Raw genomic sequence first — 21,478 nt, 5'->3', positions numbered from 1 at the left:
ACCAGCAGTTTTCTGAAGTGTATATGCAGTAGAATACTTCTTAAGCAGATAACTTGCAGTAGATAACTTCTTAGGATAAAAAAAAGAAAATTGTAGTTGGTGAACAGTAGAGAAGAAAACAAGCTGCATGCCTGTGCCTCAAGAGAAATAAAATTTTAGAAGCATAATTATGGATTGTGTTGAAATACAGATAGAGTTACACGATTTTTTTCCAGCCAATCTCGTTGTTTCCTGAGGACCTGGATGACTTTTTAAACAATTTTTCTCATTTCAGTGCTGGAGTTATTTTTTTTTATTGCTAATCTGATTTGCTACTATGAGTTATGAATATTTTCAGATATGAAAACACTTTTTTTCAGATGTGCCTATATCTGAGGAGAAAATATCTCTAGAAATAATCAGACAAGCAACAGCAAAGGCAAATGCAGCGTTCTGTTATATTTCTTCTTTTGCAGATCTGTTCAGATCAGAGATCTGAACAAACCTGGTATTAAGAAATTCACAAAACTCCCTTCTGTTTGGTTCCAGTCAGCAGGGGATAGCAAACTTTAACCTCCTGGCATTTCAGCCACGGACCCGCACTGCTCTGGCTAACAGTCTCAGGCCCCTTTGAGGTTGATCTTCTGTTTAGCAACCCTTCAGTATTAAAGAAGCTGCCTTTTTCATTAACCTAGTGCTTATTTTTCATGGTCCCCTGTAACTAAACCCCCTAATTCCAGCTATTTGAGCATTCCTGGTACAGACTCATTTCCCATGGGAAGAGCTGGGTGTAGGCAAGACTTAGGCTGCAGTGGTGTCCGGAGCACACCGTTAGTATTCACTTGTTGACATAAAGAATACATGGTTTCTGACAAAGCAAGCCCCATGAGCGGTTCCCTGTCTTCTTGTCTTTACCCTTCAGAAGCATTTTATTATCAGAGAAGAGATCTTCTGGTGCACTGCATTCTTCTGTAGGGGACAAACTATGTTTTCTGATCTAGAAATTCCTTCCAGTGTATCTGACCTTCCCAGCTCTCGCTTCATCATGTAAGTGAATTGGTCCTCACTTCTCACCAGCATAGGTTGGCATCCCATCCTTGTCTTCTTGTGATGCTTTGTCTTTTGACTTTGTCTTTTGACTTTTTGTTTTGACTTTTTAAAATTACTCTTTCTTACTAACTTCTATTCTCACCTTCGTGGACTTTTCAGATTTTTCTACACGGGCAGTAGTTTAACAGCTCTACTTTGACCAAGAAATAAGTATCGAGTGTATCAAGTATTAAGTGTATTAAGTGTATTAAGTGTATTAAGTATTAAGCTGAGTATTCTCATTTGCCATTTACCTGGTACATGTGCATACATTTTTGTCAGCAAAAAAAGAAACACCATATATTCTTCATAATATGTTATACAGCACTCTTCATGGCATTACCTGCATATTACTAAAATATCAGCTAGCTTTTCTAAGTTGCATGGAAGTTCAGCTGATGACATTGCCATTGGTGTCACTTTTTGTAACTGGCCATGTACAATACCTTTTGTTGAGACTATGTATTTCATCTTCAGAAATTGTGTGGTACTCTTCTCATGGGGCCCCGATACATGATTCCAGGCCTGTATAAACTATTTAGCTTTAGACCTGTGGGGCACAATTAGGTATCTGACTAAATGGAATTGTGTCAGCTAAGCACAGGAGAATGATTATTTATTTGCTATATCTAAATACTTTCAAGAAGTCTGCAGAATAGAACATGAACTGTAAGTAAGATAAAGGGAAAAAATAATAAATGAACAGAGGAAGTAGCATCTCTTAAAGGCTGAGTTACTCCAAAAAAATTTGAATCATGCTATATGTTTGCGTCTGCATATGTGCCATATAACGTAGGTCCTGTATTAACAAGTTAAAAATGCTCTGAATTGTCAGTATTTCAATTCTCTCAAAGCTTACATTTTTCTGAAAGACTTTTGGAGGATGCCAGGTGCAGATTCCCTAATACTGGTAGTACAGCAGAAATTTCTGCCACGTTTCTCTTCAAATTGTGTTTTGTAATATCAGAATTCTTATTAATATAGAATTATAGTCATAGAATAATAATAATAATTGGGTATATAGCTAGTATAGATAAATCTTCTAGTTACAGTAAAGACATTCATGTTATTTCTTTTAACATTTATGGAAAGTAAAGTGCTGTTTCCAAATAACTTTGGACTTTGGGGAGCATGGGGCTATTCATTTTTGCTGTCTTTTGTATCAAAATGGATTCTGTAGAATCCATTACCATGAGATAAAACTGAGGGTAAAAAGCAATAAAAACCGCTGGAAAAAAATACTTCTTGTTTTCATTTTAGCCTCAAACAGTAATACTTAATACTTAATAAAGACTCCTAAAACCCAATCAAACGATGAGGAGAAACCTTTTGTGCCCCAATAATTGACTGCAGTGATACATAATAAATACCTCAGAACATTTTCCATTTGTAGGCTATAATGATAAATATACTTGAATATTAAATGCAAACAATTGCTTTCACTTATAACTTTTCACTTAGTCAGAAATGTGACCAACTAGTGAAGCAGAGAAGATTTCTACTTCAGAGCACTTTACCTCAGCACTAAGGTCTCAGGGTTTGTAGCCCCAAAGCTTGATTTTTAATTTTTTTCAGATTAATTAGAAGTTATAATGGCTTTTTCTCAATGTTTTCCTCAACATTTGAATTGCTGAATTACTTCAAAAGTACAGATCCTTATGACTGAATCACTTGAGGAAGACCTTTTGAGCTCCTGCACAGCAATGTAAGATGTACATTTTCTGTAGTGGATAACAGGTTAAGTAAGGTACAGGCATGCAGGTTCTTCAGTTAGATTTATTTCCCAAGGGAAGTCAGAAATATCAGGGAACACTTTGTGTCAGACTGTTTTAGTCTTACTGTTTCACTATTTTATTTTTTAAATATACAGACTTTGTCTGTAGTTGCAGAGATGCTCATCTCCCAGTAAGGAGGATTGTGCCTTGTAAAAATATCACTACTGTATAAGGATTCTTCATGAAAAAGGAGCCTCATACTGTTTATAGCTAGTGTTGTTACTGGGCTGAGGGCAGGCAGGGGGCTGTTTTCTCTTACTATATAAAATTGTTCTCTCCCACCAGATTGAGATTACCCACTCAGAGCGCTTGAAGCATAAAAGCTATAGAAACACTAAATTTTTATAATGCACCATAAGATTGAGGCACAGAAGAAAATCTCATTCTTCATTCAGCGGTAGAGGATTTCAGGCATTACACATCCATGCTGAATGGAAGTTATGGAATGTATCTTAAATTTGTGAAATACCTCTTATTAATTAACTCTGCACCTGTCATGCTGTATATCTAGAAAACATTGAATTTATTTTCTTGACCTCGATCACAGCAAGTTATTTAACATCTTGGCATGATACCATTTTATGGTACTACTTGTTGATCCTAGAACAATCGTCATAGCATTTGTAGTCTGAAGATAGACATTCAGTATGTAAAGAAATTTATTTTCTGAATTATTTATACAGATACAACTGTAGGATTTTAAACAGCTTCAAGTTCTCTGAGCTCTATACAAAGCTATTAAAAGGACATCCGTTTTTAAGAGAACTCCAATCAGAAAGAGTTGATTGAGAATGAAACGTTAACTGTCAGCAAGCTCAGAGAAGAAAAAAAACATTTAGGGAAAGTCAACACCTCTGGCACAGTTCTTCCAGATCTGGATTTGTTTTTAGAGCTCACTGACAAGTAGCAACCAACTATCAGGTCTTCTTTCTCCCAGAGGTGTAACAGTTTACTCAGAAACCAAGGCAGCAATCTCTTAAATCTTCCGGCAGGGTACCAGCTACCAAATATTGGGCACCTTTCTTTACTGCAGAAAAAAATAAGAATCCCGATTTCTGGGAGAGCTTCCAGGCAAAGTACCTGAGGCACAGCCACTACCAATGAGTGAGGGGCAGAGCCCCGGGGAAGGGTGGTTGTACCAGGAGCTGCAGAAGCCTTTGCAGCATGGCAGGAACTTGGGCGAGATCCAGTTCAGCAGTATGGCCCTGAGGGTGTGGGTGCACAGTTTGGCTTGCACGAGGGTGGATTGGTCCTTCACCTGGCTGGGGGGAGCTGAAGAACAGTTTTATCATTTGGAAAAGTTTTAAGCATGGACCTATTGCCAAAGCAAGTGTGCGTGTCCTGCCAAGATCTTCAAAACCATATAAAGTACATGCACGCTTGGGGCTGTCACCTGGATGCAATAGCAGGCAATACTACTGTGATAAATTACCACCTTCAGTAATGAGACAAATGAATGGCAAAACTACAGATGGATTTACCTGCTGGACTACAAGTCTATGCAGTTAGTGCTGAGGAGGGCATGTTCAGGTCCCAGGACTCATCTTGTAAACATGTAGCTGGTCCCAGTGCACTTGCTGGTGTCTCACTGTGTTAACTCTATGAGAATGTGGATGTGCTTTCCTCTCCTGACCTCCCTCAATGATGTGAGGACGTAGGAGCAACTATAAGTCTGAACATCACTGAATTACACAAAGCTTAAGCTGTGATAGGAAAACTAGTTATACCTTCTATTTTTTTATCCAGAATAGGGAATGAGTCAGATCTTCAGCATCATCAAAAATCCTGAGCTAGCCTATTCCCTTTCACATGCCAACAGAAAGAAGACTGGCAGTGAGGGGGAAGTTGTTGTCCACTGTCACTGTTGCACTGTTACCAGTATGTAAATTCTTCACCCCTTCCCCATTACCCATGGTGCTGCTACTCTGAAGGCTGGTTTGTGCCAAAGAAGCAGGTAAGTGACACCAGGCAGACCAAACCTGAGCAAGCCGAAAGGGTGACAGTCTAGTTTCCTTAAACCTTCTGAAATGCAGCCTTTTCTGCTGCATTTTCGACTTGGATAATGCAGAGGGTAATAGAAAACATTTTGCTGCTTTCTTGCATGTATGCTGCTGTACTTGTATGTCATGCTGCTTAATTTGCCTATTTATAGGTTAAATTACAAAGGTTCAAATATTTACTATTCTTTCTCTAACCTATGCTTATTTTGCCTGTACAGATTTGTTGGATTTTATTACATTGTGTGCTTGGTGAAGTATCCCTATAGCAGGAGGGTAGAATCATGCACAAAACAGCATGACTTCATACATCCTTTTGTATTGTCTGTCCTACACTGCAGGAAAACTTCGGGATTTGTAGTGGAGTTTTTTTAGTTTACAGCTATAAAGAGATGTGATGTCAAAAAAAGTCTACTAATATTAACAGAGAACCACTGTTTCATAAGCACTTTATTTTAGCTTTCCTTGATATCACCTGGCTTACAGTATGCTGAGCTGATTTCAGTCCAATGGTTTGACTACTGTGAGAGGTGGAGCGAAAATGGTCCAAAAGAGTTTGCTATTAACCTTTATTTATTAGTCTCATTAAGGTGAGGGCTAGCAGAAGAGTTATAAATAATTAATGCACAGTTCTACTTTTAAAAGAAATTACCTCTTTTCTATTTTGATCACTCCATATCATACATAGATAATCTGCAGATAAGAAGTTAGATTCCTTGCTATTGAGTGAGTGGTCCTAATGCTAAAGAAACTATTAATTGAATTTGTGGTGTGCGCTTGTAATTTTTCTGCTTACTAACCCCTACATACCAGAGCTGAAATCAGTACATCAAGTTTTGTTCATCTGGGGGAATATGTCAGCAGGAAGACTGTTGATTCTGGTGCTTAAGTTGCATAATATGTCTGTTAATGATGTGTGAAACAGAATAGTATTCAGTGCTTTCTTCTGTTGCTGTGTTGGCTTAAACTTAGTTCTCTAGGAAGAATTAGCAGATATGCCTTTCCTTATGCAGCAAGATACAACTCTCTAATACGTAGGCTTTTCCTATCACTCGTAGATTAGAATGACACTCCAGTTTTCCCTGTTGTTTCTGGGTGCATCATATGCTAAAGTGATGGGCATAACGTAAAGATAGCAGCAGGTTTTAATCCCTCACAAAAATTTGGACAGTGAAACATGAGTCCTTGTTCTGTTTTTGTGGCAAAATGCTTCACAACATTGTTCCTCAGATGCATTATAAACTACAAGCAAACGGTTGTGTTATAAAGCTATTACATTACTGGTCATAATTTTTACAGATATAAAGCTCGTTTGTTAGGCATTACGCTAAGTGGAAATCTAAGGAACTGCTGTTGGCTAAGGACTGTGAATAGAAAGAGGATGTTAGGTATTTTCAATGTAATGTCTTCTGTTTGTAGGAAGGTTGGCTGCTGGCAGTTAATAAGATGTAATTAATTCTTACTAGAAGCCAGTCACTGCATCGAGAAGAATTGAATGGATCTCTCAAGTCATTGATTCCCCTAGTCACAAGCAATCTAGTTTTTTATAACCTGATTAATTTGTATGCATTACTTGTAATCTAAACCCTTCTTCTGACGGCTAGAAATTTTCCTTTAATTTCCTGCCCAAGTAAAGCTGAGGCTACTTTGCTTTCATTATCTTTCTCTTATTTACTTAACGTATTTAGAGACAATATGATCCTTATCCTTCATTGTGTAAGGTTAAACAAGCCAAATAACATTAACCTCTGCTCATACAATAGTTTCTGGTCTTGATAAATCTCTTTTGCATTGATTTGAACCCATCCATTTGGTCAAAGTACAGGTTCAGAATTGTGTGAAGTTGTCTGCTATGTCTTTCAGAAATACTTTGGCTGAGGCAACACAAAATCTTGTTTTCCTTTTCTGTGGAGGTTCACACTGATGTTTCATAATCTCTCCATGTCACCTTACTGTCTGCTAATATTCTTACATCAGTTATTTCGAGTTTAAAAAATCAGCTTTCCTAAGATATTTAGTCACCTACCTCTTAAAACCACGGGTGTAGGATTATGTGTGCTGTGTTATAACAACTGCAATGTTGCTTCTCCAAGTTCTTTAGCTCTTCTTGTGGGGTGTCTTATCCTTGTCTCTTCATGATGTCCTCGTCTTTCTGTCATGAGCAGCATCCCAGGTTTTGTGCCCGTGTCACTAGGTATGATATTGTTTCTCAGAAGCTTCTGTAATTAATTCCCTCCAAACTGACAGTTCCCTATTTAAACATAGCTGGTTATTGCTTCTCTGTTATATAGTTCATATGCGTTTCATAATTCCAGTCTTAATCCTTATCCTCTCCAGGCTGACCGTTCTTCTCATAGCACCACACCAAATGACTTGCTGAAATCTGTTTTCTTGTCCAGCAACTTACGATCACCCACAGCTTAGTGTTGCATTTTAGTACACGTTATTGAGAACATCCTAATGTGCCCATAGTTACCTGAATTTTTTTTCCCCTCATCCTTTGGTTACGGTACTCATCTTGCTGCTGTTCAACCAAACAGTGTCATCTAAATCACAGTAGATTTTACATGTGTTCTTCATATGAATTAAATGCCCCCTGAAGTCAGTGGAAATAGTGAATAAATCTTTATTTTTAGAAGAGCTAAACTCTAGAAAGCAGGGTGAAGAAAGACCAGGAGTAGTTCCTGTTAATCTTATTTTAGATAAAACAGTCAACAGTTTGGTACAGCTGTAGATTTAGGAAGAGCTAGGGTGGGTGGAGGATTAAGTTCCATGTCTTCTCTGTAAAATGGGAGAAATGGTTCTTAAACAATGCATAGAGAAATATTGTGTTAATTTAAGAAGCACCATTTGTACTCAATCTTTTAATATGTTATAGTCTTGCAATAATAAAGTAGGTTGGTTTGGGCTTTTGTGTATATATAATAAGAACTTCCCTTTTTATTATATCAGTAAATCACGGAGGTTACGATGATTTCAGAGCTTGCAATGCAAATTACATTGTGCTTACGTATTAGCTATTGTATTTCTCTGCCATGATAATAAAGCATTGCCTTTATTCTAATTTGTTGCTTCTCAGGGTTTTTTTATCCTTGGTTGCAGTTCAGAGTTCCTCAGAGCACAATTAGGTTATTCACATTTCTTGCCAACTCTAGTTTCAGCTGGTGTGAAAAGAAGCAAGCAGAAGTCCTTGCTAACTCTTGCATTAGCTGTGCTGTAAGAATTGTTCAGAAGACAGCAATCTCTTCAGGAAACTCACAAAATCATGCAATATGAAAAAATAAAATGTTGTGCTTCCATGTATTATATTGAACGAAGACAACTTCTCCCATTCTCTGCTTTCAGTGAATGTGAAGTGATTGTATCATGTCAGACTAAACGTTCATTTGACAAAATATCCTCTCTCTGCAGTAGCCAGCAGAAGAAGTCAAGGCAGGGGTGTAAGACAATATTGTGATATAACCTCAGCTGGGGCTCCAGGAGTCTGCAGTACAGCAGTGTTGTGGAGAAAGTGTACCTTTGTGTTTAACGTAACAATGATGGAAGACTCCCACTAAGCTGTTGTCTCAGCCTTTGAAGCCATACCTAATTTTACCATCAGCAGCTTGCTGTGCCAGTAAGTTCTGTGGTTGAGCTACATAAGTATTTCCTTTTCTGTTTGAATCTTGAGAGCATCATTGTATGTGTCTTAGTTCTCTATGTGAGAAGAGACAGTGTCTAGTCCTATCCACTTCCGTTATGGTGGTACTGACCTTTATAGATCTTGGGGTTGGCCCTAGTCATCTGTTCATCTAGCAATCCACATGTGTGATCATCTGGTGGCCTTGATGCGTACCTTTCTGCTCATATGTTATCGATTTCAGATGGGACATCATTACATTGACAAGGTACCCACCCACAGCCTTCAAGATTTCAGGTGTGCTGTGGACACAACCGTATAATGATGTTTCTGATTCACTCTAGACTTGTCCTCATGCAATTTGCTTTTCCTTTCATCACTATTGGACACTGACGTGACATTTGCACAGAGTTGCCCACTGGGTAACTCAGTTCTCTTTCCAGAGTGCTAGCAGCGTGCACACAGTCTGACATTCTTCAGGTAAGATTAGGATTGCCTTCTTCACATGTGCTTTGCACTTACCTAAACAAAATTTGATTTGCCATTTTATTACTTAGTCATTCAAAATCATGAGAACTTTTGCAGGCAGGTTTACTTTTACAGTGCTGCATAATTTTGATTTATATTCAGTAAATCTTTCACCCCCCAAATCACCTGTTTCCAGATCACTTATGACTGCATTGGCCAATTCAGGCCCTTGCACAGATCCATCCTCCAGGAAGCTTAATCATCTTTCCCTTTGCCTACTAGGCTTGACCACCTTGCTTAGAAATTTCTAAGCAAGGTTAGGATCACATTTAATTGCTTTCATCTAGATGTTAATAATTCAAGTTGTAAAAAGACATTTTTGTCATGCAAAATTGAAAACAAATTTCTGTGTGTCACCTGGTATCTTTAGGAAGAGTTTATTATTTCAGTGTCAGTTTTGTTCTGAACTGTTTTCTCTGTATTGAGATCTGTTAAAAGTGTTCAGTAACATAATTTAAACTGGATTAATACAGTTTTGTATATGTGTGGTAATATTGTATTACTGAGTTGATTCAAACTTTTTGCATTGCTACTGTTAATCTGTTGTTGATTATCAAAAGCAAAATCATTAGTGTAATGGAGTACATCCTCTCACTATGATTTCAGTGGAGCATAACTAATAAACCAAAGCATCTGAAATTGGAATGTAATAAAAATGTGGTATTTATGTTAATAGAATATTCCTGTTAAATGAGTGTTGCTAATGAATCTGCTGTGAAGCTGAGCTTGTAATAAGTCAAGGGTTACAGAAGAATTTGCACAATAGGAGGACAGCATTTAGTTTTACAGTGATAGGTTGTCATCTGTTAAAAGTCTTTTGGATAAAATAAATTATAGTACTTTAAATAAAACTTAGTGAGAAAATTCAGGTACCATAAGTGAAATATGTTAATGGTAGTTAATGATTGTTGCAGTTATACTCAAATACGATTCTTCATTGTGGATGAAGAAAAACTAACGTGCCTATGATTAGAAGATTTAGGAAGATTTAGGAATGATGATACCATTCAGCAACCAAACAGCTTCCCACTCTTTCTTTTGCTTTCAACATTATACATTTTCTTTATTTTTTTTAGAAGGGGATTTTAATGTGAAATTCTAAATGTGGAAATAATGGGTTCAAGTTTTTCCAGAAGAAGTGGAGAATACAAAAGCACAGTCACCTTGCAGAGCACAGAGTAGACAGCTTTAAATAAAAAAGGCCAGGAAGGGAGCGTGAATTCTAACTGGAGAGATGGAAACCTCACCTGATCATCAGATCTATTTTTCATTATTCAAAATGTAAATTGTAGAGGGAGAAGGGAGAATTATTCTTTCAAAAAGCAACTATCCTCACCCATCCCTTTCCCAGGCACTTTCCCCTGGTTCAGTCTCTAATATGCCTGTCCCGCCAGTGTCCCTCTCTTGTCCTCAAGGCAGCCATATTTTGAGTTTGCCAGCACTGCTGGTTAAACGCCAACTCAGTACCAGTGCTGTTGGTTCCTGTTCTCTGTGATAGCAAGAAGATCACCCAAACCCTCTTGTCCCTGCTTCATCTCATCTCATGTGACAAACAAAATACCACCTCCTAAGACAGAACAAATGTGGTCTGACAGCTTTACATAGGGGTTCTGTGAATAAGGAGTATTTGAGTCATTTTGTAACTATGTATGTTTTTTCATTCTCACTCTCACTTTAGTATAACAGACATATTGGGTTTTTTAAAGGCAGATTTAAGGTAGCTTAAGGTAGTTCTCAGAATTAGGCTGTTGCTTTTCTCCATGTTATATGGCCTCAGAAATGCTAACCTGACTAATACGTTTGCTCAAGCAGAGACATTTGGGGTCTGAAGAGGGTAGGAGAGAGATTCCAGAAATATCATATCAAAATTCTGTTTTTCTAAGTATGAAAAAGTGTATTTCTCACACGTGCTAATGGATTTTAAATAATTGTCATGGTTCTTAGCTTTGTTAGGAGTTATTTTACATTTATTGCCCTATGTTTAATATTACTTCTAGTAGCAAAACCTCTGTTTAGAAAGAATTGCAGTAAAATGAGCTGTGTTTTGAGTCTGAGACATTGTGTCATCAGACCTCACCTCTCTTGATTTCCTCAGTGTATAAAAGACAAACTTCAATACTCATCTCAAAGTCTGATTATAGCTCAAGCTTACACCACTTCCTTGAACAACATTTTCTATCTAATTAGCACATTTTCCTTATGTGTTAATTACAGACCAGTCCATTTGCAGATGAAAAAGATCTTGGGAAATAATTTGATTTCTCTGGAGTTAGCTTAGCAAAGAGCAGTGGGTCTTAAATTATGTTGAAATTTTACTCCTCCATGTTACTTCTCATTTAAGAATAAATACTCATCACATTAAATTAATAATGAGCTACGTTTTCTTTTAGGGAGGAAACTGAGTCAGAGAAAGTTTTATGATTTGCTTTATGGTTTAGCTGTTTGCATAGAAAGGTATAAAGGCCAGATACTTTAAATTGTAAATCTGTGCTTCAGACATAAAATATATCTCTTCACTATTTAGAAGATACTACAATTACTAATTTTACAGAAGTAGAATGTCTTTTCTTACCACAGAAATACATTGGAAATTACTCAGGGTGAGGTATACTAGCATGATATATAGCTTAATTGATGTACTCTATTATATGTACCCTGCCAACGCACATATTGCAATGGTTGTATTTCAGTCACTGAATTCTTTGTCCACATGGAAAAAAATAGTTTTGTTAGAATGAAGTACATTCAGTTTTTGAATGTTAAGTAGCACTGTCCATCTGAGTATATCTATAGGAAATACAAGCAGCTTTGTGCTCCATAGACATAAATCCAAGGTCCTGTTAAAAAACATAATCAGTGTTGCTAATATTTCAGTAAGGATCTGTGCTAGTAAGGGTTTAGATGTAGGTGGACACTTAGTGCTTCATGCATAGCAGCATACAGCCTGCACCTAGGAACTCAGAAATATTATCTGCAGACCTTTGGTTAAGTGTTTCTTTTATTTTTGCAGCTAGATGAAGTAAAAATAAACCCAAGATATCAGCCCCTCTGATTAGTTAGAGGACAATATTTGCTTACTGTGGACAGTCCTGAAACTGAGACCAAACCAGTGTAAATAGTTCCTACTGAATACTGTAAAGTTCTGTGCCTAAAAATAGCCATGATCTATAAGAATTGTTAATGATTAACAGTACCAACATGGGTCACTTTATGGGTAGAGGCGCTTCCACTTAAAGTCTTTTATTTTTTCTCTCTCTCTTTCTAGATGCAGCAATTATTCCATGAAAATTATGAACACAACCGCAAGGGTTACATTCAAGATCTTCACAACAGCAAGATTCATACAGCCATAACACTTCATCCAAACAAAAGACCAGCCTACCAATACAGGCTGCACAATTACATACTGAGTCGCAAAATTTCCGAACTGCGCTATCGGACCATCCAGCTCCATAGAGAAAGTGCCCTGATGAGCAAGCTCAGTAACAGTGAAGTAAATAAAGAAGATCAGCAACTGGGAGTGATGCCATCTTTCAATCACTTCCAGCCACGTGAAAGGGATGAAGTCATTGAGTGGGAGTTCCTGACAGGAAAATTTCTTTACTCGATGGTGGAGAACCAGCCACCCCGGCAAAGCCTGAGCACCGTCCTGCGGGCTGCACTGGATGACACCGTGATGCAAGTCATGGAAATGATAAATGAGAACTCTAGATCTAGAGGAAGGCTCATTGATTTCAAGGAAATACAGTATGGCTACCGCAGGGTGGACCCTCTGCATGGAGTGGAGTATATCCTGGATTTACTACTTCTGTACAAAAGGCACAAAGGAAGGAAAGTTACGGTTCCAGTGAGGCGGCATGCTTACCTTCAGCAATTGTTTAGCAAACCCTTCTTCAAAGAAGCAGAGGAGCTGGATGTAAGAAGCCTGCTGGAAGATACCAACACTGACACTCAATCTTTCTCTTTTCTTTCAAGTTCTTTAAAGATTTTTTCCTCATCATTCCAAGGCACCAAAGACACGGGGGGACGCAGTAACAAGAAAATACATATTCTTGTCCCTCTTACAGGAAGATTTGACATTTTCGCAAGATTTATGGATAACTTTGAGAAGACTTGTCTAATTCCCAGGCAGAATGTAAAGTTGGCAATAATTCTCTTCAGTTCTGAGTCAGGCCAAGACACCAGAAAGCACATAGAGCTAATAAAAGAATACAGCATTAAGTATCCTAAGGCAGATATGACCCTGATTCCGATGTCAGGAAAGTTTTCTAGAGGTTTAGGTCTTGAAATGGCTTCATCTCAATTTGACAATGGCACTTTGCTGCTCTTCTGTGATGTTGACCTGATATTCACACCAGACTTCCTCCAGCGTTGCAGAGATAACACTATTCAGGGAGAACAGGTTTACTACCCTATCATCTTTAGCCAGTATGATCCAAAAGTTATATATGGAGGCAATCCTCCAGCTGACAGTAGTTTTGTTTTCACAAAAAGAACTGGATTTTGGAGAGAGTATGGCTTTGGAATTACCTGTATTTACAAAAGCGATCTACTTACTGCTGGTGGGTTTGATACCTCAATTCAAGGCTGGGGACTTGAGGATGTAGACCTCTTTACAAAAGTGATAACATCTGGCTTGAAGGCTTTCAGAAGTCAAGAAGTGGGAGTTGTCCATATTTTTCATCCAGTTCAGTGTGACCCCAGTTTAGATCCGAAACAATATAAAATGTGCTTAGGGTCCAAAGCAAGTACTTTTGCCTCTACCATGCAGCTTGCTGAACTCTGGCTACAGAAACATTTGGGTGTCAGGTACAATCAAACTTTCTCCTGACATTGCAGCCTATTTGGCCTTTTTAGGGGAGTTTACCTCATTATTGTTATTATTATTTGATTTTGCTGTTGTAGTTTTAAACTCCCTCCTCGTTGTCTTCCAAAGACTGTTGACCTCAAGTGAGATGAGTCTGCTGTTCACTGATGTTCCTTATACCTACTGAACTGGTGAGGTGAATTCCTTCATATTCCCTTTATTTGAAATTCAGTCAGTTCACGGCAATCATATGATCCCATGGAGCACATCCATCAAAAGAGACTGCATCAGAAGAATGTTCTCTTTCAGCTTTTGGATGCGGTATCATCTTTGTTGCATTTCTCAGATTTGATGTGATACAAATATTTACTGGTGAAGGTACCACAAAAGTGCTTTATGCTTCTTCTGGGGATGGAACTCTATAAGATAAACTTGAGTTTTATAATTTATATGAGGACTTGTATGTATAAACGCTACTTTTCTTCATCTTTAGAATTTTTAAAGTAAATGAATAACTATGATTGTACGTTTATTTTTAAAAAAAAAAAAAAACAAAAACAGAAAAGCTGAGGAGCTACTTGCAAATACACTGGTACTGGCTACCAAGGTCCTTAAATGTCCTATTATAGTAAAAAACTCCTCACTGTTGTTCACTCTAAGTGTAAATGAACTTTATTTTCACAAGGAAAAGGATTTAATCAAATGCTTCTGTACACTTTAGAAGATTTGTGAACCAACGTCCTTCATTTGCAGGCAAGAAGAAACTATGACTTAACATAGTCATTTATGACAAAGTGCAGGCATACAGTATTCTTTCTTTGAAACACATAGTATAAGTTGCTGTTTCTCTTTTTAGAATGAATCTATAATACATAATTTTCTTTTACATTCCTTTCATAAAGCTGCACTTGATACAGAGTGTTAGAAGGTAAAGGGTGTATCCTTTTTTTTTTTTTTTACATTTTCCATGAATATTGGTACTCAGTAGAAATTTGTTGTTAAAATAATTGTAGAATAATTATTTAAGTTTCAGAATTTACTATTGCTGGTCAAAGTTCTTTGCCAATATATTTATATTAATGGAGGTTGTAAGACTGTGTTAAGGTTTATCTCTCTGGACACCCTGAAGTTGTCATATTGTGGATTCACAGAGTAAAGTATCTAAAATGATACCAACATAAGAAATAATAAAATAGATTTCTGTATTGTAGAGAAATGTTTATATAGGGATATATATGTGTGTGTGCGTGCGTGTGTGTATATCCCTATATATATAGATATATACAGAGAGTAATTTCAAAATTTGTTCCTCTTTTCAGTTCAGGCAGTGATTTGTTGCAATCATTATTTTTGCAACATTCTTGAAACATTTCATATTATACTGTGGTAAGAGCTCAAAGGCATCCAAGAAACCATCAGAATTCAGCAAAACTTAAATTAATACAGTGGGTACCTCTAATAACCTCAGTACCCTTGATTTCAAACTACATTTCAAAGAGACCTGGGCCAGAAAAAGCATGCAATTATTGAATTTAAGTTTGAAATTTTTCAGCTGTAAGAGACTCCTTTGTTGCCTTTCAAAAAACAACTAAAAGATTGGAATTCATTGACACATCTATTTGTATGAAAATATCCTGATAAATTTCCTAAGGCACAAGGAAAGTGTGTAGATCAGTTAATGTTTCTCATCTGTGGTTCTCTGTTCTGGATTCACCATGCAAGGAAAAACGCATCCCTGCAAAGGAGTGAGTAAATTCAGAATTAAAGGACTGGCCGTAGCTTTCTGTATGCTTTAAAAAAGGCTCTCCCCATTGTCTTGGAGAAGGTAGTAATTGTGGTAGATGGGAACAGATAGATGATAATTCATGCTTGACTGCCCTCCCCAAGGAGAGCTGCTGGCTTGTTATTCTCCTGGAGGCTCTTGCCTTCCTAGTATTGTTAGCTCAAATGTCTGAAGAAAGTGAAATGCAGTATTACTTATGAAATAATTCTTGGAAACCACTCTAAATTGAGTGTAGAGGTCATGCTTTGTTCAGTCAGAGGTCCAAGAACAAGGAACATACAATTTATTTGATCAGTCTTGACTAACTGATGCAACTCAGATTGTAAATACCAAAAACTGAATGCCTGTTGATAAATGTCTGTGATGATTTCACAAACATGAAAAAAAGAATTAATTACAAGGACATCTAAGGAAATCATTGTCCGCTGGGATATGTTCCAGTCCTTATTTCAATTACTTAACTTAGTGGCCAGAAAGTATTTGCTCAGCTCAAAGTAAAATAGTAGATTAGAACAAGAAATGAAACCAATCATTCAGTGGGGATAAAGATGTATACAGAGGGCTTGCAGGATCAGGTCCTACATGATATAAGCAAAACGCTAGTATTTACCAGTACAAATATTTATTTAGTGTCTGACTGATTCATTTGTTTATATGATGAATTACTTTGTTAAAAACCTGATTATAAATGTTTATTATGAAATACTGCATTGTCTTTTGAAATAACTATCCTGAGATAACTTGAGAACTTGTGTTAGTTTGTTTAAGGAATAATATGCCTTCTAAGGAGATAATATTAAAACAAAAAAAAGCACAAAAGTGTTAGAGTAATGTTATGGACGTATAGATTAAGATGGGAATGTCTGTGCTAATCAACTGTTTGCTTGTCTAGTCTGAGTCATAATCTTGATTGTAAAATGAAATTTCTCTGTGTATGATGTCCCTTTATAAATGCGTAACTAATGAATTCACAGTAGAACGTAATGACCAATTTTTCCCAAACCTCCTTACCCTGGGAATAGCTTCCGTATTTTGATTGCTGGGAAGTGCGTTGTGAACTGCTCACACTTTGGCTTTTCAGATACTGCCGTTCTTAAAAAAAAATCTCTGCAATCCCCACGCAGAAACCTCAGAAATCCCCACGCCACCCCCATCCTGACATGTTTTTCCATTTACAGTACTTAATTTAGCAGAGCATTTGCATCTTCTTGATGAAGGCAAAACATCAGGTTGGGCTTCCTAAGACTTGCTGAGTGTACTCTGCATCAGGGTACTGGTTCTCAAGCTGGAGAAAGGCAGAGGGCCAGGGGGACACATAAGACTCACCTGTGGGAGTCAGCACCTTCTGCCCAAGTCACCTCCTTGCAACCACCAGCGCTGCCAGATGCCTCTCCTTGGAGCTGCAAATAGGCAGAGCAAGCCAGCACAGAAGAGCTGCACTGGTTACCACCAGCTGCTTTTGGGAAGCAAAAGGGCCATTTTAATCAGGGCTTGGGAGGAATGACAGGAGGATGCTGAACTGAAGTTTCATTGGGTTGGGGTGTCAAGGTATCTCCTGCAGATTCTGTGTCTCCCTGTCCCCAGGTGGAAAGAGTCTGGCCCCACACCTCTTCCCTCTTTCTTCTCAAGGAGCATTGTGAAGGAAGGGGCTGAACCAGCAGTGCTTCCACTCAGTGGGGCTAGTGGGCCTGGACCATGCACTTGGAGTCTTACCATGTCATGGGACATGCAGGGAGAAAGCTGCCAAGCGGTATTCCTAAAAAGCAGTGCAGAGAGAAGCACCTTCTGCACTCACCAAAGACCATAAGGATGTGCACAAAAGTGCCTTTTGGAGCCTTTGTACCAGTGTGTGCTTAACAGTGCCTCAAGATTCTTGCAACAATTATGATGCTGGTAAAATGGCTCATCTCTGATCACTGCGGATCCTGAGGAACTGTGGAGACTTCCAAGGAGCATGAATTAACAACCACTTTCTTTAAATAGAGCAAATAAGCAATTTAAACTTCTGCTGGTTTCCTAAGAAGTAATTCTAGCGATTAGTTAAGACATAGTTTGCCACACAGATGATTTTGCTCCAAAGAACAATCCTAGCTTTAAGATATAAACAAAACACATGTGCAGTCTACATCTGATTTCTTGCAACTTGAAATCAGTTAGGATTTTTGGAAAAAAATATGGACTAAGAATTGGTGAGCTGCTGACTAGAGGAAAGTTTTGTATTTCTGCTCTATTTTTAAAAAAGAATCAGATGAGAAGGAAACAAAAAATGCCTGTAGTAGATACACACAGAAATCAGCCATGATGTGTGGATAGCAGTGATGATTATGGTCCTAAACTGCCGCACAATGAGATGTTTCACAGAAGTCTAACTATTTACAATAACTGAATATCACTGAAGGTTATGCTCTGTCATAAGTCTGTAAGTAACATACAAAGTTAAGTCAGTCCATTTTTAATTCATTAATTTCTTAGAATAATTTTCTTTACATTTTCTTCTGTCAGCATTTATTCACTTGATTAATGAGCTAGCTTTTCATGACTCACTCTCTCTTCCTCTTTTTTTTTTCCATTTGCCGTATATATTTCTTCAGTATTTGAAAGTTTTTGAGCTAGCATGATATTTCTGTTATGGTTTTATGATGTCACTGCCATATAAAACTGCTGAACTAGAGTATTTTGCTGAATGAGTTTCCAGTCCTGTTTCAAATTGTTTCCATTTGTCAGTCACTCTTAAGTTAAAAGTGTTCTGAATATTATTACTTCATCCCTTCCTCTGGTTTCCTTCGTACTGGAATCCTACCAAGGCAATGAAATGCAAAATCTTTCCAATACTTAAGTCTAGGAAAATGAACAGAATCTGGGGATTTTCATCATCTCTTTTTTTTGTTTGTTTGGGATTTTTTTTTTCTTCAGATCTTTTATTTGGAATTTCAGAAGTATATTTATCAGTTCCATAATTTTAATAAAATAAATAATGTGTATTAAGATGTAAGACAGCACATATATGGACTATGTGATACAAACTAATTTTACATCCTTATTTTCTAGGAACCTAATTATTCAACAGATGTTTTCCATTTATAGGAACTTTCAAGATATATTAAAAGGATCCTTGCTGATTAAGTGTTTATTTAGCATTAGTGGAAAGCTTAATCATGTAGGTAGAGATCAAAAGATACACTATATACTGTAGGCTGATGGGTTTTGTTTCTTTTGTAGCGCTGGTGGGAAGATGTCCTCAGGTCTGCATAGGATGCCTGCAGTGTGGTAGTGTTCTTCACAAATCAGCCACATCTAGCAATGATTTTAAGTGACTGCAAAGCTACGGGCATAGTATCCAGCTTAATGCAGCAGGCAAGACTTACTGGACTTGCCTAAACATGTGAGAGACTGATCCTCAGATTCAGAGGGACTGTGGTGTGGCATAATCAGATGGTAGGTACATAGGTCAAATACACCTGCTGCCACAACTTCTGGACACACCCACTGAAGACATTCATACAAAAAGGAGACCCCAGCAATGCAATGGGCTCTGTGAAGATATTCCTAAGAGAGATGTATGCTAGCTAATGTAGGTGCCAAATACTTTTACTTAGAGCAGGTAAATTGCCTTTAGGTGATTTCATCGGGGGGAAGAAAAAAGCAATAGAGAGAATAAAGTGAATGATGAAAAAAAAATGCTTGTGCTTGAGATCATGAACATTTTTATTATTGGTTATTTGGGGAGCCTTCATGACTTGCTCTCGCCCTTGCTTAGGGTAATATGGAGCAATATGCTGAGTTTATTTTCCACATTTGTCCATATGCTGCTGACTAAAGAAAAGATAAACTCACTAATGCTTTGAAAAGGGTAATTGAACCATGACTGACCAGAGAGAGAACTACTGTGCATAGTTAACTTCAAAATCAAAGCTTAGATCTGCTCCCAGGTAAGGACAATTCTCTTAGCCGGCTGTCGTGGGCAGACATAGGAAGTAGAAGCCTGAATTTGTACAAAGCGCATGGTACCCAGTGATCCACCTTCACGCTTCTAGTGTGTGACTGCTGGGAAGAGGCACAAAGTCCAAACACAGTGCTGCCAGCAGTTGAAGAATAAAAATTAGGAATGCAGGTAAGTGAGGAATGCAGAAAAAGTGTTTCATGGGTGACAGGATGGATAGGAATGATGTAAATCTAGAGAGGTGCATGTGTATCTTTCTTATGTTAGGAGAGTGGAACACAAAACTTGTTTTAAAGTAGAACTCATCTTTCCTTTCTTCCTGAAAGCTTTGTGTTCCACTTGTACGTGCAGTGACAACTGCTGAAACCATGTGTAAGAATACCAAAACTGTAGACCTTTCACACCTGGTTTGTTCTGACCAGCATGCCCAAGTTCACTGCAGTGGTAGTTTAACTGGCAATTATGGCTTCTTCCTGTTCTGTTTTAAGACGTGGCACACTTTATTTAACTGGGAGCGAGATCTTTGACAGCTTTGTTCTGTTTGTGCCTAAGATGCTCTAGTCTTTCCATTGTAACTTCATATGTTGTACTGTTATGTGGTACATCACTGCTTTAAATGAAAAAGGGTTTCTTTAAGCAAAGGCTTCTGGACAGTAGTGTACAGCTGCAAGCAAAGCTACATGGTTGAAATAAAGTATGTTCACCTATGGTCTTTTATTTGCTGCATTGATGCGATTGTTTTTCTTGATGAGAAGTCCAGAATGAATATGAGTTATGACTGAATATTTTCTGTTGGCAAAGCTGAGCAAATTTATTTAAATACCTGGGTCCAAATGATGAGCCATGCACCCAGCATGTGCTGATACTGAAAATTATCCAGACCCTATAGGTGCTTTTAACAAAACAAGTTATAAGAAGACATCTCTCATAAAAGTGAATGAGAAATGTTATATTTCCCACTCCAGAACTGCTGACAGCAGCAGATTTGTATTGCATGAAGAATTATATCAGTCATAACTTCTTCCATGACCAACAGGTATTTAAGGGAAGGACACAAGGGCAGATCCCTAGATCTTGCCCTCATATATGAAAGAGACCAGAGAGATCAAGATTTGTCCTAGAGCACCCTTGGTGAGAGCCTGCTCTGAGAAAAACATGGAGCTAAGCAAAGAAAGGAGCAAGTAAGAAACCAGAGAGAATATTCCCTTTCTTCTTTTTCTTTATGTTTGACATCTTGCTGTGCTCCACAGGGAGCTACCATGTCTGCCTGGATTCAGCTCAGCACCAGGTGGGGAAGCCCATTCATTAAGCCTCCTGGAAAGAAAGCATAAATGCTGTCTATGTGACAGGAGCAGGTACTGCTGGGCAATAGGAAGGAAAGTGCATGGGAAATCATATAAGGAGCCAAGAAGATGGATTTTTTTTTTTTTTTCCTTGTGAAGTAGAAATTCAGTCTGTGGGTAAACAATTTCACTAGCCTTGATATGTAAGGGTAAGAGCCTTACAAGAGAGGGAGAAATCAGAGGACATAGATTTGAAAGAAAGAAGATACAGGCACAGTGCAGAACTTAATTAAAGTAGACATTAAAGTAGGTGGGAGAAAAAACAGCACAATAGAAGGAAAGAAACTGCAGGAAGAAAAGAAGAACTTAGAAAGGTTTAATAAAAAAAACCTGAAGGACTAGCATAAATGTAACCATTAAGCATTGGTTACAGAATGCTCTGCAGTGCTGTTTGGGTGACATGTTAAGGGAAACATGTTATGGGAAATATTTCTGCAGCACTGCACCTCACAGCTTTACCTGGGGGTGGCTTAAGAAGCAAATGCCAAACTAATATTAAAATATTCCTATTTTTATTGTGCTAACAGTAACAGATGCGGTGTTACTGGGATTTCCTTTTTCTGAACAGAGTAAACAAAATGAGGGAGCTGTCTTTAGTACTAACAGTTGAAGCTCAGT

At 37.8% G+C, this 21,478-nt stretch overlaps 1 protein-coding gene across 1 annotated transcript in view; it reads left to right on the top strand.

Moving 5' to 3' along the window:
• CHSY3 (chondroitin sulfate synthase 3) overlaps positions 1–20,203 on the top strand; it is a 178,130-nt gene extending 157,927 nt beyond the window's left edge. Inside the window, exon 3 of the mRNA XM_064438676.1 lies at positions 12,253–20,203. Within this exon, the coding sequence (XP_064294746.1) occupies positions 12,253–13,818 (1,566 nt within the window). The 3' untranslated portion in view covers positions 13,819–20,203. The remainder of the gene's footprint in view (positions 1–12,252) is intronic.
• Positions 20,204–21,478: the final 1,275 nt, after the last annotated feature.

This window comes from Phalacrocorax carbo, chromosome Z, assembly GCF_963921805.1.
Source record: "Phalacrocorax carbo chromosome Z, bPhaCar2.1, whole genome shotgun sequence".
Classification (NCBI taxonomy): Eukaryota; Metazoa; Chordata; class Aves; order Suliformes; family Phalacrocoracidae; genus Phalacrocorax; species Phalacrocorax carbo.
The sequence above is the reverse complement of the archived record's forward strand: the minus strand, read 5'-3'. Positions and strand labels throughout refer to the sequence as shown.